General features: G+C 45.9%; 1 protein-coding gene across 1 annotated transcript; it reads right to left on the bottom strand.

Annotated features, from left to right (window-relative positions):
* Positions 1 to 1277: 1277 nt before the first annotated feature.
* On the bottom strand, positions 1278 to 21529 carry efhd1 (EF-hand domain family, member D1). Its single transcript, XM_029773660.1, has 4 exons — positions 21102 to 21529; positions 12098 to 12245; positions 3862 to 3996; positions 1278 to 2111 (listed from the first exon to the last, which is right to left on the bottom strand). Exons 1-4 carry the CDS (start codon positions 21407 to 21409, stop codon positions 1977 to 1979), a joined length of 726 nt encoding a protein of 241 aa, XP_029629520.1. The 5' UTR covers positions 21410 to 21529; the 3' UTR covers positions 1278 to 1976.
* Between the last annotated feature and the right edge of the window lie 47 nt (positions 21530 to 21576).

Here is a 21576-nt window from a genome sequence, read left to right as displayed (position 1 = left end):
AGACCCCTTGACTTTTTCCAAATGTTCTTGCATTACAGCCTTATTCTAAATAGGATTAAATAAAACATTCTCGATCTACACACAATACCCTTAATGACAAAGTGAAAACAGGTTTTTCTAAATGTTTGCAAATTTATAAAAAAAACAGAAATACCTTATTTACATAAGTATTCAGACACTTTGCTATGAGACTCGGAAATGAACTTATGATCATCCTTGAGATGTTTCTAAAACTTTATTGGAGTCCACCTGTGGCAAATTCAATTGATTGGACATTAATTATAAAAAGGCACACACCTGGAGCAAATTACCGAGAGATCCTTGATGAAAACCTGCTCCAGAGTGCTCAGTAAGTATTCAGTTGCTATTTTCAGGTCTCTCCAGAGATGTATGATCGGATTCAAGTCCGAGTTCAGGCTGAGTCACTCAAGGACATTCAGAGAGCTGTCCCAAAGCCACTCCTGCATTGTCTTGACTGTGTGCTTAGGTTCGTTGTCCTGTTGGAAGGTGAACATTTGTCCCCAGTCTGAGGTACTGAGCACTCTGGAGCAGGTTTTCATCAAGGATCTTTCGGTAATTTGCTCCGTTCATCTTTCCCTCATCCCTGACTGGTCTCCCAGTCCCTGCCGCTGAAAAACATCCCCACAGCATGATGCTGCCACCATCATGCTTCACTGTAGGGATAATGTCCGACGCTCCTCATCCAACCTGACAGAGCTTGAGAGGATCTGCAGAGAGCATTGGGAGAAACTCTCCAAATACAGATGTGCCAAGCTTGTAATGTCATATTCAAGAAGACCTGAGGCTGTAATCGCTGCCAAAGGTGCTTCAACAAAGTACTGAGTAAAGGGTCTGAATACTTAAGTAAATGTGATATTTCAGTTTTGTTTTTTTATTCTAAATTTCCAAAAATGTCTAAAAAAACTGTTTTTGGTTTGTCATTGTGGAGTATTGTGTGTAGATTGATGACACTTTTTTAGAATGTAATCAATTTTAGAATAAGGCTGTAATGTAACAAAATGTGTGTCACGACTTCTGCCGAAGTCGATGCCCCTCCTTGTTCGGGTGGTGTTCGGCGGTCGACGTCACCGGTCTTCTAGCCATCATTGATCCATTTTCCATTGGTTTTGTCTTGTCTTCCTAAACACCTGGTTCCAATCCCATTCATTACATGTTGTGTATTTAACCCTCTGTTTCCTCACCGGTACTGTACGACAGCTGTTTGAAACTTATCAGACCAGCAAATGATGACATCACTAGAATAAAAGCACACAGAATGTGATTACCATTGTTTTATTTATGGAAAAATACAATACATCCATTTCCTTTTCATTTCAGAACAAATAAGACAGCATAATGCTACAGTGTTACATGATGGTATGTTTCTAGAAATTAAACAAACATGGATTACAAGTCAATATTCAATACAACAGCACCACCTAAAATATGCCAATAGTAAAAACGTATATTCATTTAGTGATTTTTAAAGGTTTCAACAGAAAAAGGTGGCTAGGGACTTTTTTTGGACACAGGTATTTTAACGCTCCTTTGCCTTCTACGCATAAATTGGTCAATACATTGCTCCACATAACCTTTTCTGTAATGTACATCAAACATTAAACAATTTCATTATTGATGGGAAATAGAAATCTATTTTCTTAAAATAGGTATGACCTCACTGTTTAAACTAAGTGAGAATATTGTGTATAATAGCTAATACAATCATGTTAATTAGAAAAATAATAACAATAAATCACAACAGTCATATCATAACAATAACCTTAATATCAAACTTTCATTATTCAATCAAATGTTATTATGTGTGTATTCAGGGAAGCTATGGAACTTTAAAACATCCCTTAATGTGCAAGTGAGTATGCGCATGATCATGCATGTTTTAGTTTGTGTGTGTGTGTGTGTTTCAGTGTGTGTGTTTCAGTGTGCACGTGTGTGTGTTTCAGTGTGTGTGCACTGCATTATGAGCAGAAGGCAGATTGCAGCTCTTTGAAGGCAGCCCGTCTCTGTTTCCTATCAAGCGCCTGTCTCTTCCGTTCCTCCTGCTCCTCTCGGATCTCAGCCTCAAACTTACTGCCCACCTTTAGAGCCTGCACCTGCACCATACAACACACTATTAGATCTACAGTACAGCCAGGGATTATACAGTGAATTCGAAAAGTATTCAGATCCCTTGACTTCTTCCACATTTTGTTACACTACAGCCTTATTCTAAAATGGATCAAATGAATTGTTTTCCTCATCAATCTACATACAATACCCCATAATGACAAAGTGAAAACAGGTTTTTAGAAATGGTGGTAAATGTATAAACCAAAAAGCCCAGAGACAGAATTGTGTCGAGGCACAGATCTGGGGAAGGGTACCAAAACATTTATGTAGCATTGAAGGTCCCCAAGAACATTATTAAATGGAAGAAGTTTGGAACCACTAAGACTCTTCCTGGAGCTGGCCGCCCGGCCAAACTGAGCAATCGGGGGAGAAGGGCTTTGGTCAGGGAGGTGACCAAGAACCTGATGGTCACTCTGACAGAGCTTCAAAGTTCCTCTGTGGAGATGGGAGAACCTTCCAGAAGGACAACCTTCTCTGCAGCACTCCACCAATCAGGCCTTTATGGTAGAGTGGCCAGACGAAAGCCATTCCTCAGTAGAAGAAACATGACAACCCGTTTGGAGTTTGCCAAAAGGAACCTAAAGGTCACCTAAAGACCACGAGAAACAAGATTCTCTGATCTGATGAAACCAAGATTGAACTCTTTGGCCTGAATGCCAAGCGTCACGTCTGGAGGAAACCTGGCACCATCCGTACTGTGAAGCATGGTGGTGACAGCATCATACTGTGGGGAGGTTTTTCAGCGGCAGGGACTGGGAGACTAGTCAGGATCGAGGGAAAGATGAACGAAGCAAAGTACAAATGTTCACCTTCCAACAGGACAACAACCCAAGCACACAGCCAAGACAATGCAGGAGTGGCTTCGGGACAAGTCTCTGAATGTCCTTGAGTGGCCCAGCCAGAGCCCGGACTTGAACCTGATCGAACATCTCTGAAGTGACCTGAAAATAGCTGTGTATTGATGCTCCCCATCCAACATGACAGAGCTTGAGAGGATCTGCAGAGATGAATGGAAGAAACCCCCAAAACAGGTGTGCCAAGCTTGTAGCGTCATTTGTAAAAATGTTGAAAAACCTGTTTTTGATTTGTCATTATGGGTGTGGATTGATGAGGGGAAAAAACGATGTAATCTATTTTAGAATAAGGCTGAAACGTAACAAAATGTGGAAAACCTCAAGGGGTTTGAATAATTTCAGAATGCACTGTATAACACCACTGAATTCCATCACTACTGAATCTGTACCTGAAACATTAGATCATTTCAATCTACACTGCAAACTCAAAAACAGCACAAAACACACACACACACACACACACACACACACACACACACACACACACACACACACACACACACACACACACACACACACACACACACACACACACACTGTATTTCTCTCTCTGTCCACTAGAGGTGGATGTGGCCTAAGACATGCTGGTGTACAATCCTGTTATGATGGGAGAGACGAGGAATGAATCAGGCCAGCTAATGCACGTCAGGTCTTAAAATAGCTGAGCGCTTGTGGCCCACCTACTGTGACCTGCATTTCCTCAAGTATTCACAACTATACATCTGGGAAACTTAACACACGTCACACACCCTCCCCTTGTCCAATCACCCTGGTTCATCATGGGCATTGATTCTATAATGTTGACACATAGCCAACCCTTTTCTCACACATACATACACACACACACTCTCTCTCTCCTCTTCCTCCATCCCACTCCTACCTTAGCCTCAAAGAAGTCCCGTGCCCCCATGACTCCCTCTGTGGAGACGTCTATCTCAGACAGTCTGGCCAGAGCCATCAGACCACTCTCCTCCTGCAGCTCGCCTGCCGCTGCTCGCCTAAAGATCAGCAGGAACTGGAGGAGAGAGGGAAACATCAGGGTGGGGGAGAGAGGCTCAAACAGACGTATACATACAGTTGAAGTCGGAAGTTTACATACACTTAGGTTGGAGTCATTAAAACTCGTTTTTCAACCACTCCACACATTTCTTGTTAACAAACTATAGTTTTGGCAAGTCGGTTAGGACATTTTGGCAAGTCGGCATGACACAAGTAATTTTTGCAGCAATTGTTTACAGACAGATTATTTCACTTATAATTCACTGTATCACAATTCCAGTGGGTCAGAAGTCTACATACACTAAGTTGACTGTGCCTTTAAAAAGCTTGGAAAATTCCAGAAAATGATGTCATAGCTTTAGAGCTTCTGATAGGCTAATTGAGGTGTACCTGTGATGTATTTCAAGGCCTATCTTCAAACTCAGTGCCTCTTTACTTGACATCATGGGAAAATCTAAAGAAATCAGCCAAGACCTCAGAAAAACAATTGTAGACCTCCACAAGTCTGGTTCATCCTTGGGAGCAATTTCCAAATGCCTGAAGGTACCACGCTCATCTGTACAAACAATAGTACGCAAGTATAAACCCCATGGGACCATGCAGCCGTCATACCGCTCAGAAAGGAGGAGACGCATTGTCTCCTAGAGATGAATGTACTTTGGTGCGAAAAGTGCAAATCAATCCCAAAACAACAGCAAAGAATCTTGTGAAGATACTGGAGGAAACAGGTACAAAAGTATCTATATCCACAGTAAAAACAAGTCCTATATCGACATAACCTGAAAGGCCGCTCAGCAAGGAAGAAGCCACTGCTCCAAAACCACCATAAAAAAGCAAGACTACAATTTGCAACTGCACATGGGGACAAAGATCGTCCTTTTTGGGGAAATGTCCTCTGGTCTGATCAAACAAAAATAGAACTGTTTGGCCATAAGACCATCGTTATGTTTGGAGGAAAAAGGGGGAGGCTTGCAAGCCGAAGAACACCATCCCAACCGTGAAGCACGGGGGTGGTAGCATCATGTTGTGGGAGTGCTTTGCTGCATGAGGGAGTGGTGCACTTCACAAAATAGATGACATCATGAGGGAGGAAAATTATGTGGATACATTGAAGCAACATCTCAAGACATCAGTCAGGAAGTTAAAGCTTGGTCGCAAATGGGTCTCCCAAATGGACAATGACCCCAAGCATACTTCCAAAGTTGTGGCAAATTGGCTTAAGGACAACAAAGTCAAGATATTGGAGTGGCCATCACAAAGCCCTGACCTCAATCCTATAGAAAATTTGTGGGCAGAACTGAAGAAGCGTGTGCGAGCAAGGAGGCCTACAAACCTGATTCAGTTACACCAGCTCTGTCAAGAGCAATAGGCCAAAATTCACCCAATTTATTGTGGGAAGCTTGTGGAAGGCTACCCGAAACGTTTCACCCAAGTTAAACAATTTAAAGGCAATGCTACCAAATACTAATTGAGTGTATGTAAACTTCTGACCCACTGGGAATGTGATGAAAGAAATAAAAGATTAAAGAAATAATTATCTCTACTATTATTCTGACATTTCACATTCTTAAAATAAAGTGGTGATCCTAACTGACCTAAGACAGGGAATTTTAACTAGAATTAAATGTCAGGAATTATGAAAAACTGAGTTTAAATGTATTTGGCTAAGGTGTACGTAAACTTCCGACTTCAACTGTATCTAAACTTTTTAGGTCAGTAGATTGTAGAATATATACAGGAGTTACAGTGTACTGCATTTGTGAAATAAACATAAGATGTTATTGTAGGTCATAGTAAATTATTTTAGCTCTAAAAACAAGTACAAACTGATTTTTTGCTAAATATAGGGCCCAATATTTCATGTGCTGCCACAACAATAGTCTGTCATAACAATCCCTACAAAGCTTCACAACATCAATAAGTACCTAACAGTCGAATATCATAACATCATAGAGAAGTGATAACGGTTCCTTCTAATATCATATCATATAGAAGTGATACCTGGTCCTTGTAATATCATAACATCATATAGATGTTATAACAACTGTTCATGTCTGTGGGCTTAGTGTCAGAACTGTCCTCCTATGAATGTGTTTTCTGTGTGTGACCTTGATGTAGCGACCTGATATCAATCAATCAAATGTATTTTATAAAGCCCTTTTTACATCAGCAGTTGTCAAAGTGCTATACTGACACCCAGCCTAAAACCACAAAGCAATTCAGATGTAGAAGCACGGTCGCTAGGAAAAACTCCCTAGAAAGACAGGTACCTAGGAAGACACCTAGAGAGGAACCAGGCTCAGAAGGGTGATATAATACCCCATCTAGCCTGACCACCAGTGGTCCTAGGGACTGTGCTGTGTAATGGGATATGTCTGTGTGAAACTCAGCTACTCCAATCAGGAGAATGAGAGGCAGACAGAAGCAAGGATTGGGCTTTAGTCAATGCCTCAGAGCTCAAACCAAACAGAGTCTTTGTATCTCTGTTCAGCTGCCCCTATCACCTGTTAAACCCTGTGAGTATGTGAGAGAGAAGGAGAGAGGGGATAGGAAAGATACAGAGGGGGGGTAGGAAAGATACGGAGAGAGGGGGGGGTAGGAAAGATACGGAGAGAGGGGGGGTAGGAAAGATACGGAGAGAGGGGGGGGTAGGAAAGATACGGAGAGAGGGGGGGTAGGAAAGATACGGAGAGAGGGGGGGGTAGGAAAGATACGGAGAGAGGGGGGGGTAGGAAAGATACGGAGAGAGGGGGGGGTAGGAAAGATACGGAGAGAGGGGGGGTAGGAAAGATACGGAGAGAGGGGGGGTAGGACAGATACGGAGAGAGGGGGGGTAGGAAAGATACGGAGAGAGGGGGGGTAGGAAAGATACGGAGAGAGGGGGGGTAGGAAAGATACGGAGAGAGGGGGGGTAGGAAAGATACGGAGAGAGGGGGGGTAGGAAAGATACAGAGAGAGGGGGGGTAGGAAAGATACGGAGAGAGGGGGGGTAGGAAAGATACGGAGAGAGGGGGGGTAGGAAAGATACGGAGAGAGGGGGGATAGGAAAGATACGGAGAGAGGGGGGGTAGGAAAGATACGGAGGGGGGGTGGGAAAGATACGGAGAGAGGGGGGATAGGAAAGATACAGAGAGAGGGGGGGTAGGAAAGATACGGAGAGAGGGGGGGTAGGAAAGATACGGAGAGAGGGGGGGTAGGAAAGATACGGAGAGAGGGGGGGGTTAGGAAAGATACGGAGAGAGGGGGGGTAGGAAAGATACGGAGGAGAGGGGGGGTAGGAAAGATACGGAGGGGGGGTGGGAAAGATACGGAGAGAGGGGGGGATAGGAAAGCTACGGAGAGAGGGGGGGTAGGAAGATACGGAGAGAGGGGGGGGAGGAAAGATCGGAGGAGAGGGGGGGTGGGAGAAGATACGGAGAGAGGGTGGATAGAAAGATACGGAGAGGGAGGGGGGGTAGGAAAGATACGAGAGAGGGGGGGGTAGGAAAGATACGGAGAGAGGGGGGGGTAGGAAAGATCGGGAGAGAGGGGGGGTAGGAAAGATAGGAGAGAGGTGGGGGTAGGAAAGATACGGAGAGAGGGGGGGGGTAGGAAAGATACGGAGAGAGGGGGGGGTAGGAAAGATACGGAGAGAGGGGGGATAGGAAAGATACGGAGAGAGGGGGGGGTAGGAAAGATACGGAGAGGGGGGGGGATAGGAAAGATACGGAGAGAGGGGGGGTAGGAAAGATACGGAGAGAGGGGGGGGTAGGAAAGATACGGAGAGAGGGGGGGGTAGGAAAGATACGGAGAGAGGGGGGGGTAGGAAAGATACGGAGAGAGGGGGGGGTAGGAAAGATACGGAGAGAGGGGGGGGTAGGAAAGATACGGAGAGAGGGGGGGTAGGAAAAGATACGGAGAGAGGGGGGATAGGAAAGATACGGAGAGAGGGGGGGTAGGAAAGATACGGAGAGAGGGGGGGGTAGGAAAGATACGGAGAGAGGGGGGTAGGACAGATACGGAGAGAGGGGGGGTAGGAAAGATACGGAGAGAGGGGGGGGTAGGAAAGATACGGAGAGAGGGGGGGTAGGAAAGATACGGAGAGAGGGGGGGGTAGGAAAGATACGGAGAGGAGGGGGGATAGGAAAGATACGGAGAGAGAGGGGGGGGTAGGAAAGATCGGAGAGAGGGGGGGGTAGGAAAGATACGGAGAGAGGGGGGGGTAGGAAGATACGGAGAGAGGGGGGAGAGGGGGGGTAGGAAAGATACGGAGAGAGGGGGGATAGGAAAGTATCGGAGAGAGGGGGGGGGTAGGAAAGATACGGAGAGAGGGGGGTAGGAAAGATACAGAGGAGGGGGGGGTAGGAAAGATACGGAGAGAGGGGGGTAGGAAGATACGGAGAGAGGGGTGGTAGGAAAGATACGGAGAGAGGGGGGGTAGGAAAGATACGGAGAGAGGGGGGTAGGAACGATACCGGAGAGAGGGGGGGGTAGGAAAGATACGGAGAGAGGGGGGGTAGGAAAGATACGGAGAGAGGGGGGGATAGGAAAGATACGGAGAGAGGGGGGGGTAGGAAAGATACGGAGAGGGGGGGGGTAGGAAAGATACGGAGAGAGGGGGGGTAGGAAAGATACGGAGAGAGGGGGGGGTAGGAAAGATACGGAGAGAGGGGGGGTAGGAAGATACGGAGAGAGGGGGGATAGGAAAGATACGGAGAGAGGGGGGGTAGGAAAGATACGGAGAGAGGGGGGGGTAGGAAAGATACGGAGAGAGGGGGGGTAGGAAAGATACGGAGAGAGGGGGGGGAAGAAAGATACGGAGAGAGAGGGGGGGTAGGAAAGATACGGCGAGAGGGGGGGGTAGGAAAGATCGGTAGAGAGGGGGGGTAGGAAAGATACGGAGAGAGGGGGATAGGAAAGATACGGAGAGAGGGGGGGTGGGTAGGAAAGATACGGAGAGAGGGGGGGGTAGGAAAGATACGGAGAGAGGGGGGGGTAGGAAAGATACGGAGAGAGGGGGGGTAGGAAAGATACGGAGAGAGGGGGGATAGGAAAGATACGGAGAGAGGGGGGGGTAGGAAAGATACGGAGAGAGGGGGGGTAGGAAAGATACAGAGGGAGGGGGGGGTAGGAAAGATACGGAGAGAGGGGGGGGGTAGGAAAGATACGGAGAGAGGGGGGTAGGAAAGATACGGAGAGAGGGGGGGGTAGGAAAGATACGGAGAGAGGGGGGGTAGGAAAGATACGGAGAGAGGGGGGGTAGGAAAGATACGGAGAGAGGGGGGGGTAGGAAAGATACGGAGAGAGGGGGGGATAGGAAAGATACGGAGAGAGGGGGGGGTAGGAAAGATACGGAGAGGGGGGGGGTAGGAAAGATACGGAGAGAGGGGGGGTAGGAAAGATACGGAGAGAGGGGGGGTAGGAAAGATACGGAGAGAGGGGGGGGTAGGAAAGATACGGAGAGAGGGGGGGTAGGAAAGATACGGAGAGAGGGGGGGTAGGAAAGATACAGAGGGGGGGGGGGTAGGAAAGATACAGAGAGAGGGGGGGTAGGAAAGATACGGAGAGAGGGGGGGTAGGAAAGATACGGAGAGAGGGGGGGTAGGAAAGATACAGAGGGAGGGGGTAGGAAATAGAAGGGGAGAGAGGGAGGGGAGTAAGAAGGGCGAGAGAGGGGGTAGGAAATAGAAGGAGAGAGGGAGGGGAGTAGGAGGTGGAAGGGGAGATAGCCTCAGCCCCCTCCCATGACCTAAGTCATGCAGGAGTGTGCTACCTGTCGTAAATCAGTTTCTCTCTCTCTCAATTCAATGCAATTCAAAGGGCTTTATTGGCATGGGAAACATGTTTACATTGCCAAAGCAAGTGAAATAGACAAGAAATAAAAGGGAAATAAACAATACAAAATGAACAGTAAACATCACCCAAAAGTTTTAAAATAATAGACAAATGTTGTAACAATGTAAGAATAGTTGACGTATGAAAGAGAAAATAAACATTAACATGGGTTGTATTTACAATGGTGTTTATGCTCCACTGGTTGCCCTTTTCTTGTGGCAACAGGTCACAAATATTACTGCAGTGATGGCACACTGTCGTACTTCACCTAATAGATACGGGAGTTTATCAAAATTGGATTTGTTTTCAAATTCTTTTGGGGTCTGTGTAAACTGAATGAAATATGTGTTGCTGGTATGGTCATACATTTGGCAGGTTAGGAAGTTCAGCTCGGTTTCCACCTCATTTTGTGGGCAGTGGGCACATAGCCCGTCTTCTCTTGAGAGCTGCCGATGGCGGCCTCTCTCGATAGCAAGGCCATGCTCACAGAGTCTGTACATAGTCAAAGCTTTCCTTAAATTGGGGTCAGGTATTCTGCCACTGTGTACTCTCTGTTTAGGGCCAAATAACATTCCAGTTTGCTGTTTTTTTTGTATTATTCTTTCCAATGTGTCAACTAACTATCTTTTTGTTTAATTGTGTTGCTGTCCGGGGGCTCTGTGGAGTCTGTTTGTGTTTGTAAGTAGAGTCTCCATACCAGCTGGCAGAGGGGACTCTTCTCCAGGTTCTCTCTGTATCTATCTCTCTCCCCCGTCCTCCTCCTCCTCCCCATACACTCGCAGAGTGATAATGAGATGCACCCTTTTACAGACTGTCCTGAAGGGAGTACAGAGCCTTCAGAAAGTATTCATACTCCTTCACTTAGTCCACATTTTGTTGTGTTACAGCCTGAATTCAAAATTGATTTTTACAATACCCCATAATGAGAAAGTGAAAACATGTTTTTAGAAATGTTTGCACATTTATTAGAATGAAACACAGAAATATCTAATTTACAGCATTCACACCCCTGAGTCAATACTTTGTAGAAGCACCGTTGGCAGCGGTTACAGCTGTGAGTCTTTCTGGGTAAGTCTAAGAGCTTTCCACACTTGGATTGTGCAACATTTACCCATTATTCTTAAAAAAATTATTCAAGCTCTGTCAAATTGGTTGTTGATCATTGCGAGACACCATTTTCAGGTCTTGCCGTAGATTTTCTAGCATATTTAAGTCAAAACTGTATCTCGGCCACTCAGGAACATTCACTGTCTTCTTGGTAAGCAACTCCAGTGTAGATTTGGCCTGTGTCTGGTGGAAAGCAGACTGAACCAGGTTTTCCTCTAGGATGTTGCCTGTTCTTAGCTCCATTCCATTTATTTTTTTATCCTGAAAAACTCCCCACTCCTTAATGATATCAAGCATACCCATAACATGATGCAGCCAAATATGGAGAGCGGTACTCAGTCATGTGTTGTATTGGATTTTCCCCAAACATAACACTTTGTATTCAGGACAAAAAGTGAATTGCTTTGTCACATTTTTTTTCAGTATTACTTTAGTGCCTTGTTTCAAACAGGATGCCTGTTTTGGAATATTTGTATTGTGTACAGGCTTCCTTCTTTTCACTCTGTCAACTAGGTTAGCATTGTGGAGTAATTATAATGTTGTTGATCCATCCTCAGTTATCTCCTATCACAGCCATTAAACTCTAACTATTTTAAAGTCACCATTGGCCTCATGGTGAAATCCTTGAGCGGTTTCCTTCCTCTCCGGCAACTGAGTTAGGAAGGACGCCTGTATCTTTGCAGTGACTGGGTGTATTGATACACCATCCAAAATGTCATTAAAAACTTCACAATGCTCAAAGGGATATTCAATGTCTGCTTTATTTTTACCCATCTACGTACCAATAGGTTCCATTCTTTGCGAGGCATTGGAAAACCTATATTATTGTACACAGAGTGAGTCCATGCAACTTATTATGTCACTTGTTAAGCACAATTTTACTCCTGAACTTATTCAGGCCATAATAAAGGGGTTGAATACTTATTGACTCAAGACATTTCAAATTTAAATGTTTTATTAATTTGTAAACATTTAACAAACATAATTCCACTTTGACACTATGGGGTATTTTGTGCAGGCCAGTGACAAAACAAAATTCTGGCTGCAACAACAAAATGTGGAAAAACTCAAGGAGAGTGAATACCTTCTGAAGGTATTGTATGTGTTACTGCAGTTAAAGAATACACACTGTAATTAACAGGCCTTGTCAGGCATTGACTCACTCAGCCACACACACAGGGACACTACACACACACCTCTCTGTAGCTCAGCTTGCTGTCAAAGTCCTCATCCACCTCCCTGATCATGTTCTTGAGGCCCAGGTGGGTCTGAGGAGCTCCCAGCTTCTCCATCATCAGCTTCAACTCCATCAGGTCTATGAAGCCGTCCTTACCACTGTCAAACCTACAAAGAGAGGAGGGTAGATCAATTAACTTACATTATAACATCCCAACTTTATGAAGCCGTCCTTACCACTGTCAAACCTACAGAGAGGTGTGTCTACATACAGCCAGGGAGTGAGGAAGGTACAAAATACATTACACTACCTCACATTCAATTACCAGGAGAGGAAACATGTCAAGTCTGTCATAAAGGACAAAAGCGATGGCCATAGATAGTTATATAGCCAACAACTAGAGGTGTTTCTCATGGTCAGGTCAAACGCTCAGAAAAACCTCCCGGATCTAGTAAGATATTTGCCAAACCTTTTCTAAATTCAGCCTAGACTGGCTGACAGGCCCAATGTGGTGAAAGGCATCTATACCCTGAGTCTGACTAGACGGCCACATCTAGACAGAGATACAGGCCCTAAGCCTGCCAAGGACATTAAACACACACACACACACACACACACACACAGAGGAGAGACATACACGTTATGATGTCGGTCCGATGTCAGGAATAGTGATGAAAGTGGTTGACACTAACCAGACAGCTACCTTTGCTTGACTGACACACACAAACACCAACTTTCCCTGATCAATCACAGTTAAACACAACACACTCATTTGTCATCAGACAAACAACAGATGAATCAAGGCTTTTGGGGGTCCTAGATAAACAGATCAAGGGAGTAATTGAAAAACAGAGAGAGATGACTGAGTGAGATAGAGATAGAGCAGAAGTGTGTGTGTGTGTGTGTGTGTGTGTGTGTGTGTGTGTGTGTGTGTGTGTGTGTGTGTGTAGGGGGGGGGGATGCAAGGAGTCTGTCTATCTGACACAAGAAGTATTTATAGATCCTTTCACACAGCTGGTTGAGAGGCACTGGATCTGGGTGTGAGTGAGGAAACACACACTCCCTCTCTCACACAGACACACACACACTCACTCAAACGCACACACACACACGTGTGCCCCTATCTGCCGACGCCTGAATGGTAGGAGTATAATCTGGTTAGACCAGAGACCAAAAAGAGAGAGGTCATTTTTTCAGGCTAACTCTTCAAAAGTCCAGAGGAACTAAAACCCCTCCCTTCAAAACAACCTGATTTGGGACTATTAACTTCCTAACAATCAGCCTAAAGATATCATCATCATCTCAGTAGCACAAAGGACCACTGATTCCAACCCCACCCATCACTTTAAAGAGAAACCTTTCTTTGCTTACGCCTAACACCCATCCCAAAATAAATCACTGATACTGATGCAACCCCCCAATGAAACACGTTTTGTCCTGTTGAACATCAATCTACACCCACCCAATACTGTTACCCACCCAGCACTGTTACCCACCCAATACTGTTACCCACCCAACACTGTTACCCAGCCAACACTGTAACCCAGCCAACACTGTAACCCAGCCAACACTGTTATCCACCCAACACTGTAACCCAGCCAACACTGTAACCCAGCCAACACTGTAACCCAGCCAACACTGTTATCCACCCAACACTGTAACCCAGCCAACACTGTTACCCACCCAACACTGTTACCCACCCAACACTGTTACCCACCCAACACTGTTACCCACCCAACACTGTTACCCACCCAACACTGTAACCCAGCCAACACTGTAACCCACCCAATACTGTAACCCACCCAACACTGTTACCCACCCAACACTGTTACCCACCCAATACTGTAACCCACCCAATACTGTAACCCACCCAACACTGTTACCCACCCAACACTGTTACCCAGCCAACACTGTAACCCAGCCAACACTGTAACCCAGCCAACACTGTTATCCACCCAACACTGTAACCCAGCCAACACTGTAACCCAGCCAACACTGTTATCCACCCAACACTGTAACCCAGCCAACACTGTTATCCACCCAACACTGTAACCCACCCAACACTGTTACCCACCCAACACTGTTACCCACCCAACACTGTTACCCACCCAACACTGTAACCCAGCCAACACTGTAACCCACCCAATACTGTTACCCACCCAATACTGTAACCCACCCAACACTGTTACCCACCCAACACTGTTACCCACCCAATACTGTAACCCACCCAATACTGTAACCCACCCAACACTGTAACCCACCCAATACTGTTACCCACCCAACACTGTAACCCACCCAACACTGTAACCCAGCCAACACTGTAACCCAGCCAATACTGTTATCCACCCAACACTGTAACCCACCCAACACTGTAACCCACCCAACACTGTAACCCACCCAACACTGTAACCCACCCAACACTGTAACCCAGCCAATACTGTAACCCACCCAACACTGTAACCCAGCCAACACTGTAACCCAGCCAATACTGTTATCCACCCAACACTGTAACCCACCCAACACTGTTACCCACCCAACACTGTTACCCACCCAACACTGTTACCCACCCAACACTGTAACCCACCCAACACTGTAACCCACCCAACACTGTTATCCACCCAACACTGTAACCCACCCAACACTGTAACCCACCCAATACTGTAACCCACCCAACACTGTAACCCACCCAACACTGTTACCCACCCAACACTGTTACCCACCCAACACTTTAATTCCTGTTCATGTCCCTGTAATTCATCACGCTTGACCTTTCACCATATTCATTCCCATCAAACACAAGCACACACGTGCGCGCACACACACACACACACACACACACACACACACACACACACACACACACACACTTCCTGCCGTCTGTGTTCAAGGACAGCTGGTTCCGTTTGGTCCTCCACAGCTGACCAGTATGACAACTGTTCACAGTAACTGATGACCACAGAGCAGCTTAGCAACTGTCACCTGTACATACAGGACTCACTCCACAGCTTAGTGACAGGTCCTAGTCCAGCTCCTCAGCGGGGAAAGTCAGTATCTCACAACAACAACATGTTATGCTGAAAGAACAGAAAACCTGCCTAGTCAGAGGCAGTACTATGATCATTAAAATACTACTCTGGGCTACTATTACCACCCCAGCTTTCTACCACAATCTACCGACCAAGAGTCTGGCGAAAGCTTTGACGTAACATAGATAATGAAAGGCTGTCTGTCTATCAAAAAACTCAAAAGTGAAATGTTGCAAGAAAACAACAGTGTTGTGGAATGTCTTCCGTTGTAAGGGAGTGGTGCCACAGCTACGGTCCATGGTCAGGACTTATTGTCCCACAGCTAACTTCCTGCAGTATGGTAATTATAGATACCAAGGCTTTTGGCATGGACAAGGTATTTTTGGATCTTTCTCCCTCTCTCGCTCTACTCCCTCTCCCTCTCTCTCTCCCCCTCTTTCCATCTCCCTCTCACCATATCTCTCCCCTTCTCTCTCTCTCCCCCTCTCCCTCTCTCTCCTCCCTCCCTCTCCTTCCCTCTCTCTCCCTCACCATCTCTGTCCCCGTCTCTCTCTCTCTCAGCAGGAGTGTATTCAGGTCACTCCTGCTGCTATAGGGTGTTCTAGTGTCTGAGTGAAGGTGGAGCAGGTAAGAGCTGGCTGATAGAGCTACTTCCTCATCTCTAATGCAGACTGTTTTAGACAAGCGTCAGGCTAGTGCACGTGTCTGTGCATTTTCACCCCGGACAAAGAGATACTTGTGGACTCTAAGGGAGAAAACAGAGAAATTTGTGAAAAAGCCATCCCTCAGAAATCACAGTGACTAACGCATTACCATCAGAGGCTGTTTTTCTATCAGTGACTCGATCAAAAGTCAGAATTGTGACTACACTCTTAGAAAAAAGGGTTCCAAAAGGGTTCATCTGTTGTCCCCATAGGATAACCATTTGTGGTTCCAGGTAGAACTATTTTGTGTTCCATGTAGAACCCTCTGTGTAAAGGGTTCTATATAGAACTCAAAGGGATTCTACCTGGAACCAAAAGGGGTTCTCCTTCCTATGGGGACAGCTGTAGAACCCTTTTATAGGTTCTTGATAGCACCTATTTTTCTAAGAGTGTAGTGTTGATGATGAGTATGAGTTATGCAGAGTTAAAAGGCAGGGAAGGGTTAAGGCCTCTGGAATGCAGAGAAAGTGGGTGAGTGAGTGGGGCAGGTGCAGCATCAGGGAAGAGAGAGAGGGTGAGGAGGGCAGGTACAGCATCAGGGAAGAGAGAGAGGGTGAGGAGGGCAGGTACAGCATCAGGGAAGAGAGAGGGTGAGGAGGGCAGGTACAGCATCAGGGAAGAGAGAGGGTGAGGAGGGCAGGTGCAGCATCAGGGAAGAGAGAGAGGGTGAGGAGGGCAGGTGCAGCATCAGGGAAGAGAGAGGGTGAGGAGGGCAGGTGCAGCATCAGGGAAGAGAGAGAGGGTGAGGAGGGTAGCTACAGCACCAGGGAAGAGAGAGAGGGTGAGGAGGGTAGACCAAAAGATGATGGGGTGAGGCAGAGTGTAAAGGGGTGAGAGAAGAGGGATAATTTAGTATGGAATGGCCCGGCCCTGCCATCAATCTAGCCTACCCCCGCTTAGAACATTCCAAAGTGCCCCCTCCCTGGCCCTCATTCCAACTAGGCTCTGCCACCACAACTGCATCCAAGCAAGCTTTAGGACACAGACAGACTGGCCACTGTCTAATCAGTGTGCCCCCGCTGAGCATGTGTCTCACCCACATCTAGGTTACCCACCAGTGGCTAGGTCAGAGGGTCAAGTACCCTGCATGCAAAGCTAAGGACAGCAGGGGGAGATGAAAGACGGATTGGGTAGATAAAGGAAGCAGTGTCCACTCAGAAAATAATGAGTCAGGCAAAGACAGCACACCTGACCTCTCCGCTTCAGCCAATGAAAAGCCTACAGAGAGATGATAGGATATACTAAGGAAATGGACGTTTTGCAGCACTTCAACTCACTGTGGTCTAATTAATCATCAAGGTCTGAGCTTTGCACTGAAACCAAACTATAAAGCATTGACAGTCTATACTTATGACACTTACGACATGGGTGGGTAATGCTGCAACACGTGTCTATCATGGGTGGGGAATGCAGCCACATGTGTCTATCCTGGGTGGGTAATGCTGCAACACGTGTCTATCCTGGGTGGGTAATGCTGCAACACGTGTCTATCCTGGGTGGGTAATGCTGCAACACATGTCTATCCTGGGTGGGTAATGCTGCAACACATGTCTATCCTGGGTGGGTAATGCTGCAACACATGTCTATCCTGGGTGGGTAATGCTGCAACACATGTCTATCCTGGGTGGGTAATGCTGCAACACATGTCTATCCTGGGTGGGTAATGCTGCAACACATGTCAATCACGGACATATGTCTAGGAAGTGCCCCAGTGATGACTATAGGAGAGATGGATAAAACCTGCCCCAGGCAGAACAGCTTGAGAGCCGTAGAGAAAAGAAGGAGAGAGGGGGCAAAAGCGATGGAGATAGAGGACACATTCAACCAACAGAATAGAGAATCTGGGGCAGTGGGTGTGTGGGGAGAGAGAGAGAGAGAGAGAGAGAGACATGTTTAAAAAAAAATTCTTCATAAGCGCATCTAAGTGCATGTTTGTCAATGTGAGGCGTGTTCAAGCAAATGCACTCAATCAACCTAACGTCCTCCTAAAGAAAAAGGTTGATACCAAGCGCCCCTCCTCTGTGACCCATATCCCCCTCTACTTACTGAGTCTTCCATTCCAACTGTGCTGAGAGCTAAATTAGGCCAAACTCAAATGTAAAACTCAAGTTTAAATAAATAGTCCTGGAAAAACTGCAGTGTCACTGCATCAACCCACCAATCAATATCCTTCTCTACATTGTTTTCACACACACCTGTAGCTACAAAGCCACAGATTAACTGGAACAAAAGTATTAAATGTCCTCAAGTTCAATGTCTCCAACAGAAATGCAAGTAGTCTCCCCTATAGCTCTGAAGTAGTCTCCCCTATAGCTCTGAAGTAGTCTCCCCTATAGCTCTGAAGTAGTCTCCCCTATAGCTCTGAAGTAGCCTCCCCTATAGCTCTGAAATAGTCTCCCCTATAGCTCTGAAGTAGTCTCCCCTATAGCTCTGAAATAGTCTCCCCTATAGCTCTGAAGTAGTCTCCCCTATAGCTCTGAAGTAGTCTCCCCTATAGCTCTGAAGTAGCCTCCCCTATAGCTCTGAAGTAGCCTCCCCTATAGCTCTGAAGTAGCCTCCCCTATAGCTCTGAAGTAGCCTCCCCTATAGCGCTGAAGTAGTCTCCCCTATAGCGCTGAAGGAGCCTCCCCTATAGCTCTGAAGTAGCCTCCCCTATAGCTCTGAAGTAGCCTCCCCTATAGCGCTGAAGTAGCCTCCCCTATAGCGCTGAAATAGCCTCCCCTATAGCTCTGAAGTAGCCTCCCCTATAGCGCTGAAGTAGCCTCCCCTATAGCTCTGAAGTAGCCTCCCCTATAGCTCTGAAATAGCCTCCCCTATAGCTCTGAAGTAGCCTCCCCTATAGCTCTGAAATAGCCTCCCCTATAGCTCTGAAGTAGCCTCCCCTATAGCTCTGAAGTAGCCTCCCCTATAGCTCTGAAATAGCCTCCCCTATAGCTCTGAAGTAGCCTCCCCTATAGCTCTGAAATAGCCTCCCCTATAGCTCTGAAATAGCCTCCCCTATAGCTCTGAAGTAGCCTCCCCTATAGCTCTGAAATAGTCTCCCCTATAGCTCTGAAGTAGTCTCCCCTATAGCTCTGAAGTAGTCTCCCCTATAGCTCTGAAGTAGCCTCCCCTATAGCTCTGAAGTAGTCTCCCCTATAGCTCTGAAGTAGTCTCCCCTATAGCTCTGAAGTAGCCTCCCCTATAGCTCTGAAGTGGTCTCCCCTATAGCTCTGAAGTAGCCTCCCCTATAGCTCTGAAGTAGTCTCCCCTATAGCTCTGAAGTAGCCTCCCCTATAGCTCTGAAGTAGTCTCCCCTATAGCTCTGAAGTAGTTTCCCCTATAGCGCTGAGCAAATACAGTACATGGACACTACTAGGCTGTCCAGTCTCAATCTCCCCTCTCTCTCCCTCACCAGAGAAACACTGTATACAGTAAAGTCTACTCTCGTCAGTGGTCTCCCCCTCACACACACACACACAAAGATGCCATTATCGCACAGGAGAGGGGGTGTCACTGGGGACCCAGTGTTTGAGAAGAGTGGCCCTTGTCCCTCCAGTGAAAAAAGACTGTTGCACAATGACTGTACAGTTCCATTGGCCCAGGAGAAAACATTATTCTGGCCTGGTACAGAGGATGTCAGTAAAGCCCAGTATAGCCCCATATCCCCCCCACTGGGTCCACAAATTTCCTAAAGGGTTGGTGCTGCAGAGACTGGAGTGACAAAGCAGCCTCTAGACACACCCGCACGAACACGAACACGAACACACACACACACACACACACACACACACACACACACACACACACAGCAGGTTCTTACAGTACGTAGTCTATGAGAGGATTAAATGAGAGGTAGAGAAAAAAGGGGGGATTCGCCCTATACAATAATAACACTAGGCTAGCAACCTAGAGATTAATTATTGTCATGTAAGCTACATAGGGCAATGTATTATTCATATCTATTCATGGCAGAAATGGAAAGTGTTGAATGCTAGATGAAGACCATTCAGTCTGAAGTTCCACAACAATTTAACTCCACAAGCAGTAGACAGAGGTCACTCAGCAATCTCAGTTCACCTTGTCAATTCTGTGTTAAGTAAGTTGTCTCTGACATAATATATAGGTGTCATCTCTTTATCACAGTGATCTGAATCAATCCCTCATGCCCAGTGATCTCATGCCTCAGTGATCTGAATCAATCCCTCATGCCCAGTGATCTCATGCCTCAGTGATCTGAATCAATCCCTCATGCCCAGTGATCTCATGCCTCAGTGATCTGAATCAATCCCTCATGCCCAGTGATCTCATGCCTCAGTGATCTGAATCAATCCCTCATGCCCAGTGATCTCATGCCTCAGTGATCTGAATCAATCCCTCATGCCCACTCAATACCTTGCCTGGATGTGACTAGCCTACAACATGCATAGTGGAGTGCAGGGAACAAAATAACACTTTTAGGCTTTTTCTTATTATGAAAAGGCTATTTATGTTAGATGAATAATATTTTATACAAACAACATAGATAAACTACATTTCTAAGACATACCAGTTTTACAATTCAACCGAAAGTGGTGGGAGTAAAATATTACAATTGACACAGTATCCGGGATGAAACGTAACACCGTCTTCAATGGTAAAAATGAAGGGCATTAAAAAAGTATTATTTGAAACTGATATTTCGATGATAATACACAAAAATGTAAAATAAATATTTCCATTTGATCTTTTAGGCATGTCACATTGACCAAAAAGGAGTAGCCAAAATGAATATATTTATATAAAGATCTTTTTAGCATTCAAAAGTCTGAATTTGACTTTGACTTTTTTTTCTAAGGTATTATCTTAATTGTACTGCTAAACTTTATATAAAGAAGTGACATTTTATATAATTATGTGAATGTGTATAAATATTATGTACGATTTTAAGTACTGTGTTACATAAAAACACCCCCCACAAAATACAATAACAATTATTGTCATCAACTATACCAATCAAAAGACTCCATCTTACTGGTAAAAGTATACATGTTTAAATACATGGAGAATGGTTCCACAGGCCTATTATCAAAAAAAGAGAGGCGGCAGGTATACACACTAAGCATGCATAAACACATTTCATAACATCTTTCTAAATAGTTTCTAATTTGAGTTATTAAACTGTTACAGTACAACTGATCCGCTGTTACTTTGTTCCCCTACAGACAAAACTAAGGACACCTCTTTATCAAGTCAAGTCACAACATAGGCTATAACCATTGCCACAAGAATGATATTAGAATGATATTCAAATAAAAATAAATGATTAGCCTACCGTTTGAAAATGTTCTCCATGTCTTTGATCTGTTTGCGGGAGAATTCTTTGAATTCCGCGTAGGGGTTGAATACCTTGGCTTGCTTGGGCGCCGCGTTCCCATCGTTGATGTCAAGTCTCCGGGTGAGTTTCGCCGTGAGTTCCGATGTGGCATCATTGACAATGACCACCTCCGCTTTTTCCTGCGGCTCAGGGACAGAGTCGCTCGGTTTCACCGGGGTCTCCTCTGGTGCACACGGGTTGAATTTGGGATCCTGCTCTGCGGCCATCCTGGGCTGCAGTTTCCTCGCCAATTCGTCCGATGCCATGGTGCGTAGGATACTTTTTGACTTGATGCGATGGAAGCGTGTGCCTAGCACTCAGGGTGGTCAGCTGTGTCTGTCAGCTCGTGACTCAGAGCTCCTCTCACCCTGGACAGTTTCGAGGAGGCGGAGCACTACCGAGCATCAGCATCAAACTTAAATTGAGCTATATT

The sequence above is a fragment of the Salmo trutta genome, chromosome 13 (assembly GCF_901001165.1).
Source record: "Salmo trutta chromosome 13, fSalTru1.1, whole genome shotgun sequence".
In the NCBI taxonomy this organism is placed as follows: Eukaryota; Metazoa; Chordata; class Actinopteri; order Salmoniformes; family Salmonidae; genus Salmo; species Salmo trutta.
The sequence above is the reverse complement of the archived record's forward strand: the minus strand, read 5'-3'. Positions and strand labels throughout refer to the sequence as shown.

Coding starts and splice junctions, on each gene's coding strand:
- efhd1 (XM_029773660.1), bottom strand. CDS start 21,409: ATGGCATCGGACGAATTGGCGAGGAAACTGCAGCCCAGGATGGCCGCA. Junction 3,997..12,097: donor GCAAGCTGAGCTACAGAGAG/GTGTGTGTGTAG, acceptor TCTCTCCTCCAG/TTCCTGCTGATCTTTAGGCG. Junction 2,112..3,861: donor GGGACTTCTTTGAGGCTAAG/GTAGGAGTGGGA, acceptor TGTATGGTGCAG/GTGCAGGCTCTAAAGGTGGG.